This window comes from Agelaius phoeniceus, chromosome 15 (genome assembly GCF_051311805.1).
Source record: "Agelaius phoeniceus isolate bAgePho1 chromosome 15, bAgePho1.hap1, whole genome shotgun sequence".
Classification (NCBI taxonomy): domain Eukaryota; kingdom Metazoa; phylum Chordata; class Aves; order Passeriformes; family Icteridae; genus Agelaius; species Agelaius phoeniceus.
Window position 1 is genome coordinate 8,182,354 of NC_135279.1, and position 20,733 is coordinate 8,203,086.

General features: G+C 40.7%; 1 protein-coding gene across 1 annotated transcript; it reads right to left on the reverse strand.

Annotated features, from left to right (window-relative positions):
- Positions 1–7,861: 7,861 nt before the first annotated feature.
- Positions 7,862–15,669, reverse strand: LOC129126870 (neuropeptide Y receptor type 6-like). The gene is made up of 3 exons (XM_054643106.2): positions 15,460–15,669; positions 12,812–12,888; positions 7,862–11,771 (listed from the first exon to the last, which is right to left on the reverse strand). Exon 3 carries the CDS (start codon positions 11,751–11,753, stop codon positions 10,635–10,637), a length of 1,119 nt encoding a protein of 372 aa, XP_054499081.2. The 5' UTR covers positions 11,754–11,771; positions 12,812–12,888; positions 15,460–15,669; the 3' UTR covers positions 7,862–10,634.
- Between the last annotated feature and the right edge of the window lie 5,064 nt (positions 15,670–20,733).

Sequence of the window (20,733 nt, forward strand, 5' to 3'; positions counted from 1 at the left end):
CCGTTCAAAGGTACACAGTACAATTTTTCTATCCAGGCTGCAGGTTAAAAGGAGCTCAGTGAGCAAAGCTGAGGGCTTTGTCTGTTTTCTGACTGGTACCTTCTGGTTTCTAAATGGCCACATATCAGCCATCTGGCAACAAGAAGGGTTTAGTATGAAAAATTAATTAGATACAATCTAAGTATAATTCTGCCTTGGTTTTCTGCAACACAATAATAGTTTGTACCCATAAAAGGCTAGCAGGAAACATGGTAATAAAACAACCATACCTCTTAAATTTTTTGTTGATTTGCTTCTTTTTAAAAAAAAAGTGAAGAGCTGTCCCAGCTGAAGAGATGCCCTGTGCAGGTTCTTGCTGTGCTGCCCAACCCAGCTGTACTGCAGGAGTGCCCACCCAGCTGCTGCCTTGGCCAAACAAGGATGGCAGATAATGACAATAGTGACAATATATGGCAATAATGACAGATTGTGCCATAATGGGTTTATGATGTGGATGAGTAATTATTATGGACTGGAGCAATTCCACAAGCCTTGTGACTGAGGCTCCAGAGATAACAAGACAAAATGTCAATACAATAAAAGAGTGAGATGGGGAGAGACTTTTGGTTATTTTTCTTCCTTCTCTTCAAGACTGAGCCAAGAAAAAATCTGATTGTTTCGTAAATTCAGGCTCTTCATATTTACGTTGGGGCCACTAGGAGAAAAATACAATTTCAGCTTTACTCACAGAATAGTGAGCATGATGTGGAACTCGGAGCTCATGCACAAAGCTGGTCTGGATTCTCCCAGGGTTCTGTCTACATGCAGCTGTATCAATGAATGGATGATGCAGTGTCTGCACACTGTGGCAGGGCTGGTGTAAGCTGTGGCACAAACAGAGCTCTGGGTTTCTTGGCAAGCAGAGCTGATACAGGGTGGTGCAGGAAGGGCTGCAGCTACTCCAGGAACATGCAGAAAGGGACTGCTGGGAGTCACAGCAGAATGAGTAAACCTGGACAAGGATCTAGAGCTGAGTTTGTCCTGACCTTTGGTTACACTTAAAAGGAGGGAGCTGATCTGCAAATGTGCATTCTTTGTGATGTCCAACACCTTCACATTTTGGGAGTGTTTAAAGAGCAAAATTTGTGCATGGGAAGAGTTGTCTGACAGGACACTGGTTTCCCTAGGAAGGTTCAAGCTGATGTTGAGCTGGAGATCACGAGGATGCTGATGCAAACTTCCAGCTGATGCAGCTGTGCTACCCCAGTGCCAGGGGTACAGCCAGGGTGGAATGTGGGTGTGGAGTGTGCTGAACCTGTTGGTGATGGTGGGAGGGGAGGTTCCTTGGCTGGTGTGTGCCTCACCTCTGCAGAGGTGAAAAAGGGGGAAAATGTCTTTTGAGGAATTCCTGTGCTGTACTGCAGGCTCAGTGTTTCCTGAGTGTTTCAGGTGTGCTGTGGGAAGCACAGTGCTGCCAAAATCTCTGGGAAGGAAAAGGATGAGTCTGGTATTTGATAGTTTAGTGTGCAGGAATTCTGCTGCCAAGAATCCCATTACTTGCTTAATAGTGCCAAAAATTGATCTTTGATTCCTGATGCTTTGTAGTGGTTATTTTTTAATTTTAAAATTACCTAAGTGAATGGAGACAACTTTTTCATGTATACATCATGGCTGGTAAAAGTTCTAGAATATGTTGGTGCTTTGCTGTTGGTTTTTGTGTCTGGGATTTATTATTGTTTTATGGTTTGTTGGTTTTTGTTGTGGTGGTGTTGGTTTTGGTTTTTTGGTGGGTTTGGTTGGATTTTTTGTTGTTTGGGGTTTTGTTTTTTTTTTTTTTTTTTTTTTGTTTGCTTGCTTTGGTTTAGTTGCTCTTTTTGTTTGTTTTTTTTTGTTTTGGGATTTTTTGATTCTTGGAGTTTTTGAGGAGTTTTTGGTTGCTTTTTCCCCCCCCCCGTAAATCAAACTGCTTTGATTTTTCACTGTCCTGATTGGTAAACCTGAATTACAGGTTGTAAAATCCTGGTGCTGGCTCCTTGCATCATGTAGATGTTCTTGCTAAATCCTGTGAGAATAATTATCTCTATTCTTTCCCAGTAAGCAAGGGAGTGGTAGAGAGAAGGAGGGAAAGGGAAACTGAAAATCCAGGTAGAGCAAACTGAGCACTGGAGGATTCTAGAAATGTGATGAGCTTTGAGAAGGAGTAATCCATTTCCCATATGTATTTTGGAATATATATGTATGAATACATGTATATATATATATATATGAATACATGTATATATAAATACATATGTATATGTATTTAGGGAATTCAGCCTGGGAGAAACCTTCCTCTCTGTGTAACCATCTCAGATAATAACACATTTCCTGTCTCTGGCACCAAAGTGGCTCATTTTTGATGTACTCAGTGCTGTGTGAGCCAGATTTCTGTCTTGGCTGCAGCTGGGGACATTTAAGAGGGTTCCTTGATGTGTGAAGGAGAAATCCATTGTACCTCTGTCACCCCCTGGGAATTCTGGAGCCTTTCAAGGCTTTTTGATTAGGGCTGCCAAGTGTTCATTTTTGCAGGAGGATGACTGCTGAGATGTTAAAACTAGACGGGAGATTAACCTAAATGCTGAACAATAGGGTAAAAAGAATGGGTTTTATACAGCCCGAGTCATTCGATTTGAGAGCAATGTTTGGTCTACCTAAAATTCTTTAGAACAATTTATCTGGAAATGAATGCTCGTAGGGGAACTGTTATTTTATACTTAGGGCTGCCTAAAGCTGACACTGGGATGTGGGGTACTTTTGATAAGGAGGAGTTGCCAGCACCTGGTTTTCCACCTGACTTTATGTGCCCAGAGGGCTGGCCAGGTCTGCCTGTGCTGGCAGAATGAGGTGCTCAAGGAGTGAAGGACTCATTTCATTGCCTAGAGTGTAAGTTCGCTTTCTTTCCATCTGGTTAAATAATGTCAGAGCCAAAGCAAATTAAATTTAGACACACAGGTTTGCAAGAAGAGCAGGAGAGTGAGCAAAGTGGGTAAAAGTAGGTCTGAGGATTTGGGTAAAGGAAGAGCAGGGAGTGTGACCCTGTGCTATGATGGCTGCATAGAACAATGCTGATTCAACTACCTGCAAGGAAGGTTTATGGTGTGCTGAGCAGACATCTTGGCACCAAAACCTTATTTATAAATCTCTCCATCACAATTCCAATAGAGTTGGAAGCTAGGAATAGCAGAGGTGTAGCAGGAGCACCATATGGTGAGCATGGCCCTCTCCAAGACAGGGCAGGAGCTGGGGCCAGGCTGTGAGCTGTGTTCACATCTCATTTCAGTGCTGAGCACCAGGCTCCAGCTTTTAGAGCAAGCAGGTGCTGATCTGATTGTTAAAGGTGGCATGTGAGTAATGCCTGCCTCGGGGACCAGCTGATTGCTCTCAAGGTAAAGCAAATGAAGTCAGTATAAAAGGTTGACAGATATTCATGGAGATCAAATTTGACAAGCATCCTCTAGATATATGTAATATAAAATGCAGATGGCAGTAATTTGCAGGATCTCTGGATTCTGGTTGTCTAAGGTGGTTCTGCTGGCGTGTTTCTCTATCTGTACCATGTACTGAAATATCAACTTCCAAACCCATCAGGATCCCACAGATTAAGTGGGCAGGAAATGAATTTCTATTGATTTCAGCCCTGCTTTGGTCTGTTGCATGAAAAAAAAGGGAAAACAAAATTATTGTTTTGCTTGCACGTCTGCCCAGACACACCAGGCTCATCAGCTCCACTTCATGAATATCTGTCAGCCTTTTACACTGATGTCTGCTCACCTCTGCCTTTGTGCTGAAGTGGTTTCCACTGGGAGATTTTAGTTTTTCTGAGAGATTTCAGCTCCCAGTTTGTCAGCAACATGAACTGGGACAGAGAAAAAAACCAATCCTTCAGAGTGGGGAGATCCTGAACCAGAGTAGCACCAAACATCTGGTGGGGTCAGTGGTGGTTCAGTAACACCCACCCAGGAGGAGCTTTCTGGTGAAGTTTTAATTATGTGAATTTATGATTATACTTCAGAAAAGCATTTTATCTAACTGAGCATGGGGGTTAGATTAGATGATATCAAGAGGCCCCTTCACATCCTCAACAATTCAGTCATTCTGCATATTTTAAAATTCTACTTAATTGTTAATCTAGCAGCTGACTTTTTTTTAGCTTTTCCAAGAAAACAAGAAGCAGCTATTATTTCTTAGCAGCAGATGTACAGTAACCCTTGATTAAATTAATTTGACTGTTCATAGTTTTTCTTTGTTCATAATTTGTTTTTGCACATAACTTGCTGCTGCTATTCTCAGATGCTTTTTGTACAGCTGCTGCAGATCCCCTCCATGCAGAAACACACTGAAAATATTTTAACACTCACCTCAGCCTTTTAACATGGCTTGACTAGTCCTAAAATCTTCATACACTGTATTTGACTTTAGAAAGAGACAAGAGCTCAAAGCAAAAGCTAATCAACTCTGTAAATTGATAACTCACCAAAGTAAACTAGGCTAACAAAAAACCCCCAAAAAACACCTTTTCCCTTGAAATAGTTGATTTTTGTGTATCTCAATGAATAAAGATGTGAGGTTTAACAGGATACTTGGACTTCCATGATTGTTGGGTTTTTCTTGCATAATGCCCTCAGTATGTGTCTGGTCTGTTTGCATGATGGGGATGGAAGAAAGAAAGTTTTTGTTATCATTCATCAAAGGCTTTCTTTTTAAATTTAGTGTCAGAGCTTGGGTTTCCTGGAACATCAAGCAGTAATTATCCCCCTGTGTTTGTTGAACTTCCAGTCAACTCAGATTTTGCTTTCAGATTCAGTACTAATTCTGGGGCAAATTTTTAAAGGAGTCTCAAGTTCATCTTTAATGGGTAGCCAGGAATCTTGTTCCCAGTCAGTCCCAGGACTTCCCTTCCTTCAGCTGATGACTCAGTGCAGTATGCCAATGGTTTTCTTTGAATACCTAAATGCAAGTGAAGTTTTAGCAGGTTTTAGTTAATAAAGAGCATTTCAAAAAGAGGGTTATGCCCTCCATATGGGTCAGGTTTTGGGGGTTCTGTCTGCCAAGCACTGGGGGTCTGGAGAAACTGTTCTGGGATCTCCTTTCTTTTTTCTATTCACACAAAGATTCTTGACTTTTACTCTTGCCTAGTTTTACTCCTCCTGTGTAAGGATTGATGCAACATGTGCTTGCGTTTATTTGAAAAGCAAAAAAACCCCCAATACCACTCCCACCCCCAAACCCAATAATCTGCTGGGGACTGAACAGCTTCCGCTGGCCAAATTTGGGAATTTGATCAGACTACAGTCATGGACTGGCTTTTAGTAGTTTTAATTATGGCAGTTCCTGAGATGGCTTCAAGGTAGAGTCATCTGACACAACTCCATCACCCAAATAAGTGCACTTTCAAAATAAATCATTTTGTAACTTGTTATAGACAAGTCTGTTGGCCCTTCCTGAGGACAGGAGAGAGTTGGGTGTGCTGGGCAGTGCCAGGGTGCCCTGGGAGGCAGTGCAGCTCTCACTCCAGCTGTGCCTGGGACATCTGTGCCTCTGTCCTGCAGGTCTGAGTCCATGCAATTAAACACTGCAGAAGTCTCCAACCAAAAATGGAGCTGCCAAGGGAAGGGGATGAGAGATTCTCTTTAGAAGGAACCCAAACTTTCAGAGCTTCTTGTGGCTCTAGTAGCCATTCCTGGCTGGAAAAGCTAATTCATGGAGTGTTACAACCCTGACACCTACATGAATTAACAGGTTTTCCTCACCAGGTGTGAGAGTGAAGCGAATTCTGCAGAGAACAGCTCCACATGTGCCAATTCCATCACATTATGTAAATAGCCTGTGACTAATGGAGAAATCTATGAAATGAAATGAAAGAAATGAAATGAAATGGAAATTAAATAAAAGGCATCAGTCAGTGCATTTGCATGGAAACCAAAGGAATCTTGTTTAAAAATGAGTGATAGCAGACAAGATAATTCTACAGTTGCCATCATGGAATATTTCTAAGTGTCTTATTAGCATAGAATTGAAGGGACAATGTTGTTTATGGAGTCTGTGAGGTTCCACTCAATTCTGCAGCCTGTCTGACCCTTCCTTCATTGTGAGGTTTCTCAAAGCTTTGCTACAGATTCACTCTCCTCTCATTTTTTAAATTGCTTTTCTCTGTGTACTTTTATCTAGTTTTCTGTCTCTGTTCTCATTTTTTTTCTTCCTCTGCCTTGTACCCCTTAGCTTTTAAAAGTTTTCTTTCTGTCTCCTGTAATTGAGCTGGCTATTCCTATTTTTTAGGTTTTTTTCTCATTTGTCACATACCCTGTTGCTTTTTAATTTTTCTATGTGTCTTTTTATCCCCCTCTTCTCTCATCCTGATGATTTAAAGGGTCACCGTAGCACACTGCTATCTCTGGAGTGTGCTTTGTACCCCTCTGGGTTTGTCAGGACATCTCTGGAGGTCACAGCTTCTCCTCAGAGCAGTTTTTGTGTCCTCTCCTCCTCCTCCTTTGTCTCCTCTGGGTCAGCAGCTCCATCACACATCTGAAGTTTGCTCTGGTCCCTTCCTGAGTACCTTTGTGCCCTCCATGGCCATCCCTTCAACCTGCAGCAGGCTCTGCATCTCTCTTGGAGCTCTGATCTTTCTTTGGACTTTTTGGTGCTTCTTGGTGCTCTGGTGCCCTGCTTGAATGAGAAATGTCCTATTCCAGTTACAGACAGTACAATTCACAGCTGGCCAGGGGGATGGTTTTACACAGGGCAATATTTATTTGTCAGTCAATGGGAGAAATCAAAGTCTTTAAATCACACACAGCACTGGCACTGCCTTTGTCCACAGACAGGATTACAGTCAATAATTAATTGAACTCTTTGCTCAATGGAATCATCTCCACAGTGAATGGCAGTTCCCAAGTATCTTACCCTAGTTATAAGGTTATAGGTGCTTAAAGTGAAACCAATCAACCATAAAATACACAGACATATAAGGACACAGTTCATTTACAAGGATGTTTATAAATATATTGGTCTGATCTGCATGACCAAACCACTCAAACAAAGTTCTGACACAGCTTTTATTTTTAAAAAGTAAGACTTTCAATGCTGGGAGTTCAGGCTCTGGGAGTTCAGGCTCCCCTCTAGCTTTCTGTAGTTAGTTCCATGGTGCTGCTTCCCCAAGGAAGCTCACAGTTCTCCAGCTGGTTGCATCAGGTAACAACTTCCTGCTGAGAAATGCTGTTAGTATTTTTTTCTACTTGGCTATACCAATAAAACAAGAGAAAATAAAGTCATCAGCATCACTCAAGCCAGGGCAACATTTGCCAGTTCAACTTGAGCAATCCTTAAGTACCAGGTATTGCAGTTACATTTACTGCTGTCACACCATATTGGAGTCCATAATACTTATGCTTTAAAAACAAGTGATTCCTCTTTGTTCCTATTCCTGTCACAGTCAATTGGCTCCTCCTGACTTGCTTGGAAGTTCAGGACCAGGATACACAGGAAGGCAGTGGATGCAGGGAGAGAATGTGCAGCACTGAGCGACGTCTGGGACAGCGAGGATCCTCTGCTCTGTTACCAATGATTGCTGCAAGTGCAGCTCTAAGGAGAGATGCTTGATGACTGAATGCTCAGGACAGAAATGGAGCATCCATCAACACTTGAGTCAAGTGAAATTGTGAGAAAGAAATGAGAAGGAGAAATCAAGGCACAAGTATTACTGTTCACTTTTGATTCTGAAGCAGTGTCATTGCTCGGAGAGCTCCCACCTGCTAATGAAGAACCCTCTTATGCCAAGCATTTCAGACTGGAAGGAAAAATTGAGTGCTTAACTCTGATCAGGATGTCAGGAGTAGACAATTGCTATTACAAAAAGTGATGGCAATCTTCTTTTTTTTTGCCTAATACATACTGCCCAAGCACTTCCATGGAGAGACAGCAGAGAGACCATCCATCAGCATCACATTATCTGAACCAGAATTCATTTCATGGCTGCTTTAAAACCACTTGGAGCATGATACTGAAACCACCTCTGCTGTAAAAGTAAGCACACCTGGGCTTGGGGATGGGATGGGATGGGATGGGATGGGATGGGAGCGGAGCCACTCAGGCCAAGCTCACACATGGGAATCTCAGCTGGGCCTGATTCAAACTTTAAATACTGAGACATTTGCCAATGAGAGCAATCTGAACTGCTGTGCTAGTATTAATAAATTAAATTGTGAGTTTCATGTGCTTCTAAAATGCTTTAAACATGGGCTCTGAAGCTGTAAACAGTGTATTTAAATTTGAGGAAGATGGGTGAGAGAGGTATGTGTTCCAAAGCCAGGGAAATACAGTTGATACAGTTGTGACACCAGCATTTGTTAAAACATTGTTAGGAAATGACCTTCTGAGAGGAGCAGATGGTTTTCAGTGCAGGCACTGGGATCCCCAGGAAAAGTGAAGATCCTGGATCAGATTTGCTCTCAGTGCAGCCAGGTGCAATGAAGACAGTGCATCCCTTGGTTACCCAGGGGTCTCAGGGGTGAGAGCAGCAGCTCCATCCCCTCCCCCTGACCAAAGCCCAGCCCCTCTGACCCTGAACAGCCTCAGTGTCACTAATTTAGTTACTGCTCTAAACTCAATGTAATGCCTGTTGTGATGGACACATCAGCAATAAAGGCAGCCCAGTGACCTGGGTGGAAGTTCACAGAAATAGTCAATGCTGAGAAACTCTCAGCAGTCTGATCAGTGGCCTTTTTTAGGCATTTAGCTGTCTCCTGGTTTCTTTTCTATGATGTACAAGGCAGGTGTTAAGGTTTGTGTAATCAATTCCAAATGCATGATATTTGATTTAATTAGAAAAAAAACCTAAATTATGCCAAAGCTAATCCATACCTATCACTCAGATACTTGATTACCATGTCACTAATTCTGCCATCCTTGCTCTTGTGGTGGGGCTGCCCAGATGACTTCTAAGGGCTCAGACACAGAGATTTCACTGAGGTCTTTTATCTCAGCGTGGATCAGGGGACATTTAACAAACCTGAGCATCTGCAGGAGCTGCTGAGGCTCTTGTGGCAGAGCTCCTCTGATGAGCAGGGTGTGCAGGCACTCTGAACTAATGCTGGAACAAGAGAGCTGTGCCCAAACCCTTTAGGAACGTGATGCCTGTGGAAAGCAGTGCTCCCTCTGCAAGAGAACTTCACAGCCTTAAGGTGAGTTCCATCAGAGCTGAGTCATCAAGGAGCTCACTGAAATTTGGATGTGAATGCTTTTTGCTTAAGTGGGGCATTAATAAATTGCTAAAGTTAGATAATGCTTTACAAGGGACCTTATGTACAAGTGTTAGAACAAGGGGTTTTGAAACTCACTAGAAAAAATAGAAGGGGCTTTGGCAGTACAAGTAATTAATTATATTGAATTTGAACAAGAGGAAGCCTGGTGAGTTTTTGGACTAAAGTGTTCTAAGTACTGTGTTTAAACAGCTCAATATTAACTTATTATTTATGTTGCCACTATATAATGGGTAAAGAAGAAGTTTGGCTACTTTTTTATGGCCACACTGGAAAGTGGTTTTTAAAATGTTTTAGTTTAAGAAAAATTGTCCTCAGTATTCTCCCTCTAGGCTTCTTTGCACTGTGTTACAAAAGAAACTGCTTTCAAACACAGAAATTGTGTTTCTGTGAACAGAAATGACCACATCTACTCAAGTGTGCCCTCTTGCTAGTGCAGAAATGTGGGGGAAACTATTGCTGAAACTAAAATGCAAACCTAATTTTCTACTGGAAGAGAAATCTGAGTAAGTGGCTAGAACAAAATTGATTCTGAATTCATAGTGAGTTGCTTTGGTAATGGACATTCTAAAAGGTCTGTTGTAAGGAGCAGTGAGGATGGTAAGAGAGAAAACAATGGTCTGTACTGGTGCTTTGGAGAATGCAATGCTTTTAGGAGAGATGCTAAATATATATTTCATCTTGAACAACATCATTCTGAGTGAAACCTGCAGTACATCAAATGGGTCCTGTTTTAGTGTTCATAAAAAAGAAGAAGTCCTGCTCTAGCCTTTTCTCTTGTTAAAATTGCTGGGCTGAACTAAGCCAAAGCAAACTGCATGAGGGGGCTGAAAGGAAGGTGATGGAGTCTTAGAATAACTTCCAGGGCCTTCCTTACAGTGTGAACTGTATGAATGCAGATTCATCAGGGATGGCATTGGTGTAGGGCTGGAAAATAAACATGCCAGAAAACAGTGTGTGAAAGGCTGCTGAAGTTGGGAATAGCAGAGTGCTCAGGGTTTACCTGGGGGAAGCCAGGTGTTTAGGACGGACAACCCCATCAGTGGCTGAAATGGAAACCTTTTTATTGGAGTTAAGGTAGCATGCCAGTGACTGGGAAACTGTGGATTAAAAAAAGTAAGGTGTTAATACTGTTTATAATTTATTATGATTGATCTTTAGGGCTGTTGGAAGTGGTTTTACCAGCATTAATACTATCATAAAGTACCTGTTAATACCATGCCTATGTGGGAGCATAATCCTGGTTTTGCTGAACTAAATGGCAAAGACTTCCTCTAAACCTGGTGGTAACATGACCAAGACCTGCAGAAAGAGGCCATCTGCAGCAAAATACAGAATTTTGGAAACTGCAATTAGATTTTTTTATATATCCACATGGGGATTATTTAACTTCAGAGACCCCTTAGATGCATCTGTTTGCAGGTTTGAAAGGGCAATATTTTCATATTCCTCTTGTGATGCTGAGCACCTGCAGTGGTGGGCTAACACTACCAAATCCTTCTGAAAATTCCTGTTCAGAAATCCATAAAAGATGGGATTGATACATGTCGAGATCATGGCCACAAGGTGGCAGATTGTAAATGCCAGGTTGTGATTACAGCTCATTAGTGCCTCGTAGTTCCAGTCAAAAACCACATTGAATATATTGAGAGGCAGCCAGCAAGCTGCAAAGGTCACCACTATTGACACCAGCATCATATTGATCCTTTTGTTTTCACTCAGCCTGTTCTCATTCTCTCTCATCCTGTCTATTTTACCCCTTCTCCTTCGAAGACACACAAATATCCTGAGATAGCAGATAAAAATAAAGCCCAGTGGGAAGCAGTACTGGAAAACCAGCAGGCTGGTGGTGAAAATCAGCCTCTCTGTAAGAGATGGCCATGACTCGATGCAAGCCACCTTGTTCTTGTAGAAATCACTGTGGAAGGACAAATGTTTGAAGGGTTCATCTGTTATTTGGTGGAATACTAAAAAAGGAGTGGATATGATGAGGGAAAGCCCCCAGATGAAAAGAATTCCCCAATAAGCATGTGAAATATTGGGCTTCCAGCCACGTGGGTTCACAATTAACTGATATCTCTCAATAGCAATGAGTACAAGTGAGAAAATGGAGACTGAGACTGACAGGCTTTGTATGAAAGAGCCTATTTTACACATTGCCTCCCCAAATATCCAATGGTCCATTAAGGTGTATGCCACTGTGACAGGAATGCACATGATACAGATCAAGACATCTGATAAAGAGAGGTTGGCAATCAAAATGTTGGTGACATTTTGAGCTTCTTTCCGTCTCTTTATTATAATAATTAGGCAAAGATTTCCAACGAGCCCCACCAGGGTAACCAATGTGTAAGCTGTAATTAGCAAGAATTCTGCAAGGGAGGAAAGGTGGCATGTATCAAAGTTCAAGAACTGGGAAAGGCTAATGTTAGAGATAGTTTGATTCAGGGTCTCACTGGGGTGCTGAACAGCTTTATCCATCCTGAAGCATCTTCCAACCTATGGACAAAACCTTGCATTATTTAAAATGTAATGTATTTAAATTTTAAATGTATTTAAAGTCACCTTTGCATGGAGATTTTCAAAGCAGTGAGTACTGTGGGTCTACCGTTGCAGTCAGTGTCCTTAAAGTTTGGAGCAAATCTAACATGATTAATTAGAGAACTGGAAAAGCAGATGCTTATCAGTGGGTTTATGCATCCCTGTGGAAGGAGGTTGATGAACCTCTCTGGGGTCCTGCACTGACTGTGCTACAGATCTATAACTGATGTACAAGAAACAGCTGTGATAGCAGCTCTGACTGAACTTGTACAGACACTCTCCCACAAATCCTCTTTTACCAGTTGTGGATGAAGTTTGCTTCTCAGAATAAAGTATTCTAAGATCTGTCCCTGCTGAAGATTTAAGAAGGTTTAATGGATTCCAATGAGGATAATCTGTTGCTTTTGTATTACCAGAAAAGAAGAATTGGGTCCTGCCATCACTCTGCTAGCTTAGACATCACACTTAGATTTTCTTTAGAACTACAAAGCAATGTGAGTTAATACACTCAATCCTCCTGAATTAATCAAGGTTATGTGTGCTTGAGATCATGACATTCAAAACCTCTATGAATATATCTAAAAGGGAGTTTCCTGTTCTACTGATGCATTGAAGATAGTATGTCCTTTTTTCTAGATCTGACCTGAGAAAAATGTAAACAAAATAAAATTCACATTGTATTTATACAGAAAATAACTCCTTTTTCAGCTCAAACAGGAGTCAAGCAAAAAAATCTGGGATTAGAACAGTTCTGTGGTTTTAAAACTTATATTAATGGGAAAAGTTAGGTTCAACAGAATATCTTGATGGGTTTGAATATATCAAAAGTGCAAAACTTAATCTTAATTTAAAAGCTCACCAGCTCTCTGGCTGGAAAGAGGCTGTTTCCAACCTGGGAAAGGAAAAGCTAAGTATGAAAAGAGCTATTTTAAAATTTAAAAATGGGTAATGGATATATGTTCTACACATATATCTTTCAAAACTCAAGTTTAACTCACCTTAATTCCCCTGTGAAATTACTGGAAAACTAGCTGGAAGGAGATCATTCTTCACCCCTAGGAATGGTGTTGAGAGCCTGTGGAGAAAGGAGAATGAAGAATCAGTGGGACATAAGAGGATACACAAAAAGAAGAAGGGATAGGTGGATGTTTTGTTATTACTAGAAAAAATCTGCTTATGTGTAGAAGATTGTCAGCCCTTTCACAGAAATGGTTGCCATTATTTAATCACTAAGGATTTTTAAAAGTTTGGTTGCCTGTGCAAAATTAAACACTAAATCCAGGGTTAAACTGGAATTATGATTCTGTAGTTGTTTTCCCACAGACACTCAAAGAATATTCCAGCCAGAGTTATATCCTGGACTGCTTTATCCTGATACTTCTGTTGAAGTTTGGGTGCTTCAAATTAGGATCCTAAATAAATCTCCAAAAAGCACGATGCTCACCTTTGGAGCATCTATTACCAATTTCATTCTGATTAAAATATTAAAACAGCTTACTCATGTTGGAGTGGGAAATGGCTGTAGATATATGTGACTCTGTGTGGCCCTGATGTCCCAAAAATGACTTAAATTGTGGTCAGGGCTGGCATTAAGCCCTGTAATCTTCCTACAGAATGTACCTGGCTTGGTTAAAGCTATATTGGGGTATAGGAATGTGCTGTCTGTTGACAGAGTGACAAAAGTATCTTTTGTCTCCTTAAAAAGGAAGAAAGCTCAGAAGTTTCTCTCCTCTATTAGGTAAAAAAACCCACATAGGACTTTGGGGACTTCACTTTAAACTTAGGGATAACCAATTGGACAGGAGACAAAAAGTCTCACCAAAGCAATTTACTAGAAAAAGGAAGAGAAGAGAACAAAGAAACTAATCACTTTTGTGAGATATTTTACCAGGAGCAAGAACCTCTTGCACCTGGCTCGGGGTTTTTCTGCAAAGAGTTTTGTTGTTTTGCCTTTTATTAAAACTTTTCTGTTTCCAACACTACCACAGAAGCCATCCTGCTGATTTTATGCCTTCTAAGGTAGCTGAGCTATATCTCAGGTGTGGTATAAATCTCCAAGAGCTTATAAGACTTGGCTTGAGGAGACTTTATATCATTGGGGAATGACATGGAAAACTACAATCCTTCTGCAAAAACTGTGCAAGTCTGGAGGCTCTAATGGATTTTGCAGTCCTTTGCAGGTGTCCCTAGTTCAGCAGGGCAAGAACCAGAGCTGGGTACTCCACTGTGTGCCCACCAGGCTCCACAAACTCTTCTGCTCCTGAGGCCAGGGACTGTCACTGACTGGCACATCCTGCACAACCTGATGGTGTGGCTGGGTAAATATATATAGATATATATACATATCACAAAGAGACTCAAATACATGACAAGCAGCCCCTTCAGGAGGGCACTGTCACCCACCTTTCCCTGGAGCAGCCCTGGCTGCCTGGCTGGGGTTCTCACACCCAAGGGTGTTTGTGCTGGAAGGACAGAGGCACTGAATGGCAGCTTGGCAGCTGTTGCCCCAATGAGATTTGCTGCCACTTCAGAAGTGTGAGGATCTAAAGCCTGGATTTACCCCAGGGGTGATGTTTCTCTGCAGTCCTGTGGTGTCCACCTGGCTGGCACAGACCTGATCCTTCAAAGACAAACTCTGCTCTTCCCTGCTTTTTATGTGAGGAGGAGAAGCTGTGGGCGACTCAAAAGGCCATGAGGTTGAGCCAAGTTTGTAATATTTTATGCACTATTTGCAAAGCTTGTTTATCTCTCCATGGATGCACAACACAGCTTGATAGCAAATTCTGAATGTCCTCTCCCAAGGATTCAGGGTGTTGGGGCTTCTCTGGCATTTTCTGTTTGGGAAAAGTCCCTGGACTGACCTAACCAGTTCACTTGCTGCATCAGTTTTAGGCACACTCTCCATTTCACTGTCCTTTTCTCAGGAAAATGTGCAATTTCTTTTCACTCTTTGGTTTGTGCTGGGAGCTAAAGAGTGCAGTCTTTAGTACACACCATTCTACAAGGCAATTTAAACATTTCCTTGGCAATAAAACAAATTCACCTGTCTTGGTAAACATCTGGAGCATTCATAGCATTAAAAAGTAAGTTACTCTAGTATTCACTACAGCATGTTGAACTATATTGTAATGCATACTGGCATTTTTTAATCTAATAAATGAATGTTATTGGAATCAGCATCCTTGGATCACAGCTACAGCTGATACCAGAATTGAAGTGTTTAACAAAAAGAACTAATTACTTCAAGCCCTAATCCATGCATTTTGGAAAAGATTCTCTACCATAGTAAGAGTTTAACACTGTAAGATATTATAAACCCCCAGTCTTGTTTCATTCCTCTATCTGCAGAAACATTATTGAAATGTTCATAAGCAAAAGAAAGGTTTAAAATAAAATGAGTTTTAGAAAGGCTTTCTTTCCTAAGTATTTTCTTACCTATGCTAAAGATGAACAGTCCCATCCTTTCAAGGTGACCACCAATGTTTCAATTACAAACCTTATTAAGTTCCTAAGTATTGCACAGATAAAATGTAGAGGAAAATTTACATTAAATTTTAAATATAGGTTATTACAGAGAATAAAATAATGCTTTAAAAGATATTTCAGTAACTTTTGTCATAGTTCTATTGATTTTCTGACTTCTTACCTGGTTAAAAATTCAAGTCATATCCACACTGCTTTAACAATTTTTCTTTTCCCTCAGAGCCAGCAAACACATCTTCTTTCTGTACAAAAGAGTCCAGAGCAAAGCCATGTCTCCTAAAGCCACACTTAAACTCTCCTTTCTTCTGTGTGAAACAAAGCACAGATCCCCACTTTGCAGCAGTGCTGAGGCTGCCAGGCTGTGGGAAGGCAGCTGAGGATTCAAACGAGCTCTGGAATCCAAGAGGAGACGAACAGCAGTGAGCAGCGAGGAGGAAGGACCAGTAGTCATGGGGATGGATTTTCCTCCACTGTGCTGCTTCCCTCCACCCTGTCAAACACCTTATCATGCAATTTCATTTTCAATTATTTAATCTGTTCTGCAGTTCAAATGTTTTCCCTCTGCAGGATTTCATACATAAACATTTGCAGATGGCATATTGCTTTCTTAACTGATACAGCAATACAATAAGCTGCTTGGAAGGAGCATGCACATCCTATTAAGTGTATAATTTGCTTTATTGCAATTAAGATAATCAAATTTTCATTATAAATAGATATTTTAGCTTATACTCTTGAGATAAAACCAGTATTCCTGAAAAGCAAGGCATGGCACACTTCACTAGCACATGGTGAAAAGAGGCTTTATTTTTCCTAGTGTTTTTTCAGTAAGAATCCATATGTTTTGTACACACATGTTTATAAAAATAACCATTCAGCTTACTCACTAAATATTTAGAATGAACATTTATGGAGTGGGAAAGGAACTGCTTTTCTTAGGACCTGCAATCTGGTAAATTGCTCTATAAACTCTTGTATTTTTACCCAGGTCCACTTAACTTCCAGTATCTCAGTCTGGTTTTTTTAAGAGAATGGTTTTTCAAAAAAGCAGTAGGATTTTTGGGATTAGCAATACTGATGCTGTACTGAAGTGCAATTCAGAACTAATTATCTAAAAATATAGTTGGTTGTCATTCTATAGTATTTGAATAAAATTGGTGCAGGGTGGAAAGAGCCTTTGTGACCTTGTGACCAGATGAACATCCTGCTTTTCATGTATTTGAGTCTATTTGTGATATCTTTGTCTAGATTGTTTTTTAACCATCTGTGGAGATCTTGGATTCAAGTGCCTAATTGACTGCTAGGAAGACTGCCTGAACACCTCCTCATAAACTTCCTTCTCTTTAGTTTAACCCAGTGCTTTTTATTCTAGGTGTGTTTAGGAATTCTGATATTTTAACCAAAAATGCTGCAATCAAGCAATGGGAATATATTTTTCTAAAGCATTTCTAGAGCTTGCTGGGTTTGATTATGTCAGAATTACTATAAAAACAAGGCTTTGCCAAAGTGCTTTAGAAATTCTGCTTCTGGTTTTAGTGTAACCCCAGGAAGTTAATCAGGACCTGAACATGCAATGTGATAGATAAGCATCAGAACAGGCCATAAAAATGCATATCTACTTATGAAGCAAATAAGTCAATAAAATTAAAAGATGTTCTGATTCTATTTCTAAATTTCAAAGGTCATTTTGCTTATTTACACATGCCTCTGTTTCTAATATAATTCTGCATGCAGTCCTTCATTTGTGGAAAAAGTGGGGTCTTTAACATATGATCCATTGGTTTTTACAGTTGTATCAGCCTTCTGCCTCGTGTGGATTTTATTGTGCTGTAACCTGTTGTGAATTTGATCACATCCAGCATCAGAGGCTTGTGGGTGTAGCTGCTGGTGTGTTTAATCCTGATGTCAAAGGTATGTATGCTGAGTGGGACCCATGGCTCTGGAGGAGGGATCACAATGTTCTTTCAGCCAAATGCTGTAGTGTCTGTTTGCAAAAAAGGTTAATGGATAGCAGAATTGTGTTTACTTTTTATCAATGGTCTTGTCATTTTTAAATTACTCAGTATTAAGTGATAGGTGAAGTGCCATAATAGGTTTTTAAACTTAAAGTTTGTAATAACTTGTGTAGCATTGGCAACAACCTGTTGGTGGAAAATAACATTTAACTTATTTTCTTTTGCTCTTTTGCTCTGGCATTTACATGATTCCTTGGCCAGCAGGAATCTTTGCTGATGGTTGATCACTCAAAATTTTTGCTTTTGCTTAGTTGTTTCTCCTATGTACCTGTGCAGCAGTCCTTGTTTCTGCCTGTTGCAGCCTCCTCCTTCAGAAAGCAAGATTTAGTAGAGATGAACATGTACAATTTCTCAGCTTCCCACATGAAGGAATTCTTTAACAGCAGATTGGCCAAGAGCTGCTTCACAGACCTGTAACATCTCTGAAGGGTCATGGAATCACAGACTGGTTTGGGTTGGAAGGGACCTTAAAAATCACCCATTTCCAATGGGCAGGGACACCTCCCACTAGATAAGGCTGTTCCAACATCCACCCAACCTGGCCTTGGACACTTCCAGGGATGGGGCAGCCACAGCTTCTCTGGGTGATTTCTTCCATTGACTCACCACCCCCACAGTCAAGAATTTCTCCCCAAATCCCAGCTGACTCTGCCCTCTGTCACTACAAAGCCACTCCCTCTTGTCCTGTCATTCCAGGCCCTTGTCCAAGCTCCCAGCTCTCTTAGAGCCCCTTTAGGCACTGGAAGGGCTCTGTGAGGTCTCCCTGGAGCCTTCCCTTGTCAGGCTGAGCACTCCCAACTCCCCCAGCCCTTGTACCACGCTGATGGCTCCTCTGGACTTGCTCCTTCTCACAAGGGAGCCCAGAGCTGGATTCAGCACTGCAGGTGGGGTCTCACAAGAGTGCAGCAGGGAGGGAGAACCCCCTCCATCATCCTGCTGGTCACACTGCTCCTGATGCAGCCCAGGACAAGGTCAGATTTTTCAAATGCACTTTGCTGGCTCGTGTTGAACTTCTTATCAATCAACACCTGCACATCTCTCTCCTGGATTATTGCTTCCTAATAAATACTGTTCTTCATAGCACTTCAAAGAGGCATAGAAAAGTAAATAAGAATAATTGGAAATCTCATATGTTAGAGTTGGATGTTCTGGTTAATGCCATAAAAGTAAGATAATAAGCTGTGATGGAGGAAAAACACACTCCCCTCACATTTTCCTGTTCTGTGGAGAGATCAACACCCCAGGAAGGGATTCTCAGTAAATAGCTCATAATGTGACCAAACTAGCAACAGCTAAGTATGCACTGGGACATTTTCTCCATGGATGTACACGTGTAAGTTGAAGCCCTGCTCCATGACTCAGAGGTTTTTAACTAATTGGAAATATTTGTCAAAAAATAATTAATGTTCACTACCTGGAGTTTAGGTTTCACTCTATTATACTGCATAGCTCTAAGGGACACCTTTGCAATATCCTTGATGCCTGGTCTCAATTTTGATTCTCAATTAGCTCATGACTAGAATGAAAAGTCAACTGTTTAAAAATCTGATATAACTATAAATGAGTTACTTATAATAACATATTAATTTTTAAAATTGTGTCATGCCTTGAACTGTTGGCGTAATTTCTGGACCTTATTCAGTTGGCATAGAGCTGAGATGGAGATGAATAAACTCCCTGGCTGGAAGGTTAGCATCTTAATTTTTTGGGTCAGACAAGTTACTTTTCTCACTGAAAAAGAGATAAGATATATGAGTAATTGTAATAGGAGTGTGAGTGCATAAATTCATATTTTATAATAGGTTCCACTTTCCAAACCCTGATTCAATTCTTTGTAGTTTTCAAGAACTTCTCCAAGTCACTTTTACCAAAAGTCATCTCTGCCAAAAAATTAATTATTTCAATAGCTCACAGATTTGGGAGAATATGACAATTTGTATTTCTGGTTTGTTCTTTCCCATTCTAGAGTCTTTCCTTAACAACACTGTGAGCACCAAACCCTGCTGTTCTCATGGCATGACATCTGTCAGGGTCTTAATTGTTAATTAAGAAATACTTAAATAATCAAAAGGTTTTTCCCATTAATCTCAGTCTGTTTCAATTTTCCAGCAAGTTTCAAATTAACAAGTGTTTTTATTTTCTGGATTAAAATCAGGAATTCTAAATTGCTATTTCTTGTCTTGAGAGTCTTTACACCACCTCATTTAAGATTTCTTGAATAGCATGGATGTCTTTCAGCTAATTTCAGGCAGGTACTTACTGAGCTTCAGAGCTCAGCTCTTCCTGCTGTGTTCAAACAAAGTTTAACATCAGCCTTGCAAAAGCACCACAAACCCACCCCACAGAGGATCTGTGGAATGAATTGGAGTCTAGGAATAGCTAAGGGGAAAAAGATAAAAGCAAGTAGATTTTAATTTAATTGGAAAATACATTATGAAAAATTTGCAGGTGAAAAAGATCAGAGTGTGGCTGAGATTGATGCTGGCTCCAGGTCTTCCTTTGGCAAAACTTAGGATCCTGGTCTGTCTCAGACTAAGATACAGTGAAAATTCTCCCCTCTCACATCTGTGACAGCATCACTACATTCTTTGATCCTTCACAAGAATCTTGACTTTCGAGACCGTATTTTGCTGCCTTACTTTCATCCCATCACTTCAAATTATGGCCAGCTTTTATATACAATTTAAAGAAAGAGAAGAAAGGAAATAATGAATTATTAAAGAAGAGTGAAAAGATGAAAGAGGAAAAGAGAAATTGAACTTCAGAGGGAAGAGGAGGGAGGGCAGGGTTTAAGGAAGAATGGTAACTTAAATCCAAAGAAAAGGATGCAAATTCAATTCTCTGATGGCTTTCCAGTTCACCCTTCACAAAGGTGTGTTTCTTTCTTCAGCAAACTCCCCTTAAAAAGGGCTCCAGGAAGATTTTGTTTAACAGATAAACTTTGATACTACTTACTGAAGAAATAGTAGCTGTGGGTTATTCTGTTACCTTTGTATCTGTAGGTTATCTTCTTTTGCATTAAGCAAATACAAGAGAGGGGTAGAGTTTTATTCCCCATCTGAATTTACACAAGGCAGAGATTTTTATCCTGAGGAGTGTCATGTTCAGACTTTAGGGGCATAAAAGTCTATCTAGTTGCCTCTCAGTATTTTTAAAACTTTTTCAACAAAAACCCCTCTCCTGATCACTACTAATTCATGAAAGTCTCCAAAGTAAGATCACAGGTTTGATGTTTATGCAGATGAAAGTGCAAACAGCAAAACAGAGTGAAAGAGAAACTTTTGCCAAAAAGGCAAGAGCTCTCTCAAGGACAGCTGTACATCTTTCAGAAGTTTTTGTACCTGTAACTAAAGCAAAGGGCCAGGCTGGCAGTGCTCGTGGTGCTGCTGTATTTTTGCAATGCTTCCTGTGAACCACACAAT

What these genes read in the sequence shown, in the direction of transcription:
- LOC129126870 (XM_054643106.2), bottom strand. Translation starts at nt 11,753, where the DNA reads ATGGATAAAGCTGTTCAGCACCCCAGTGAGACCCTGAATCAAACTATC.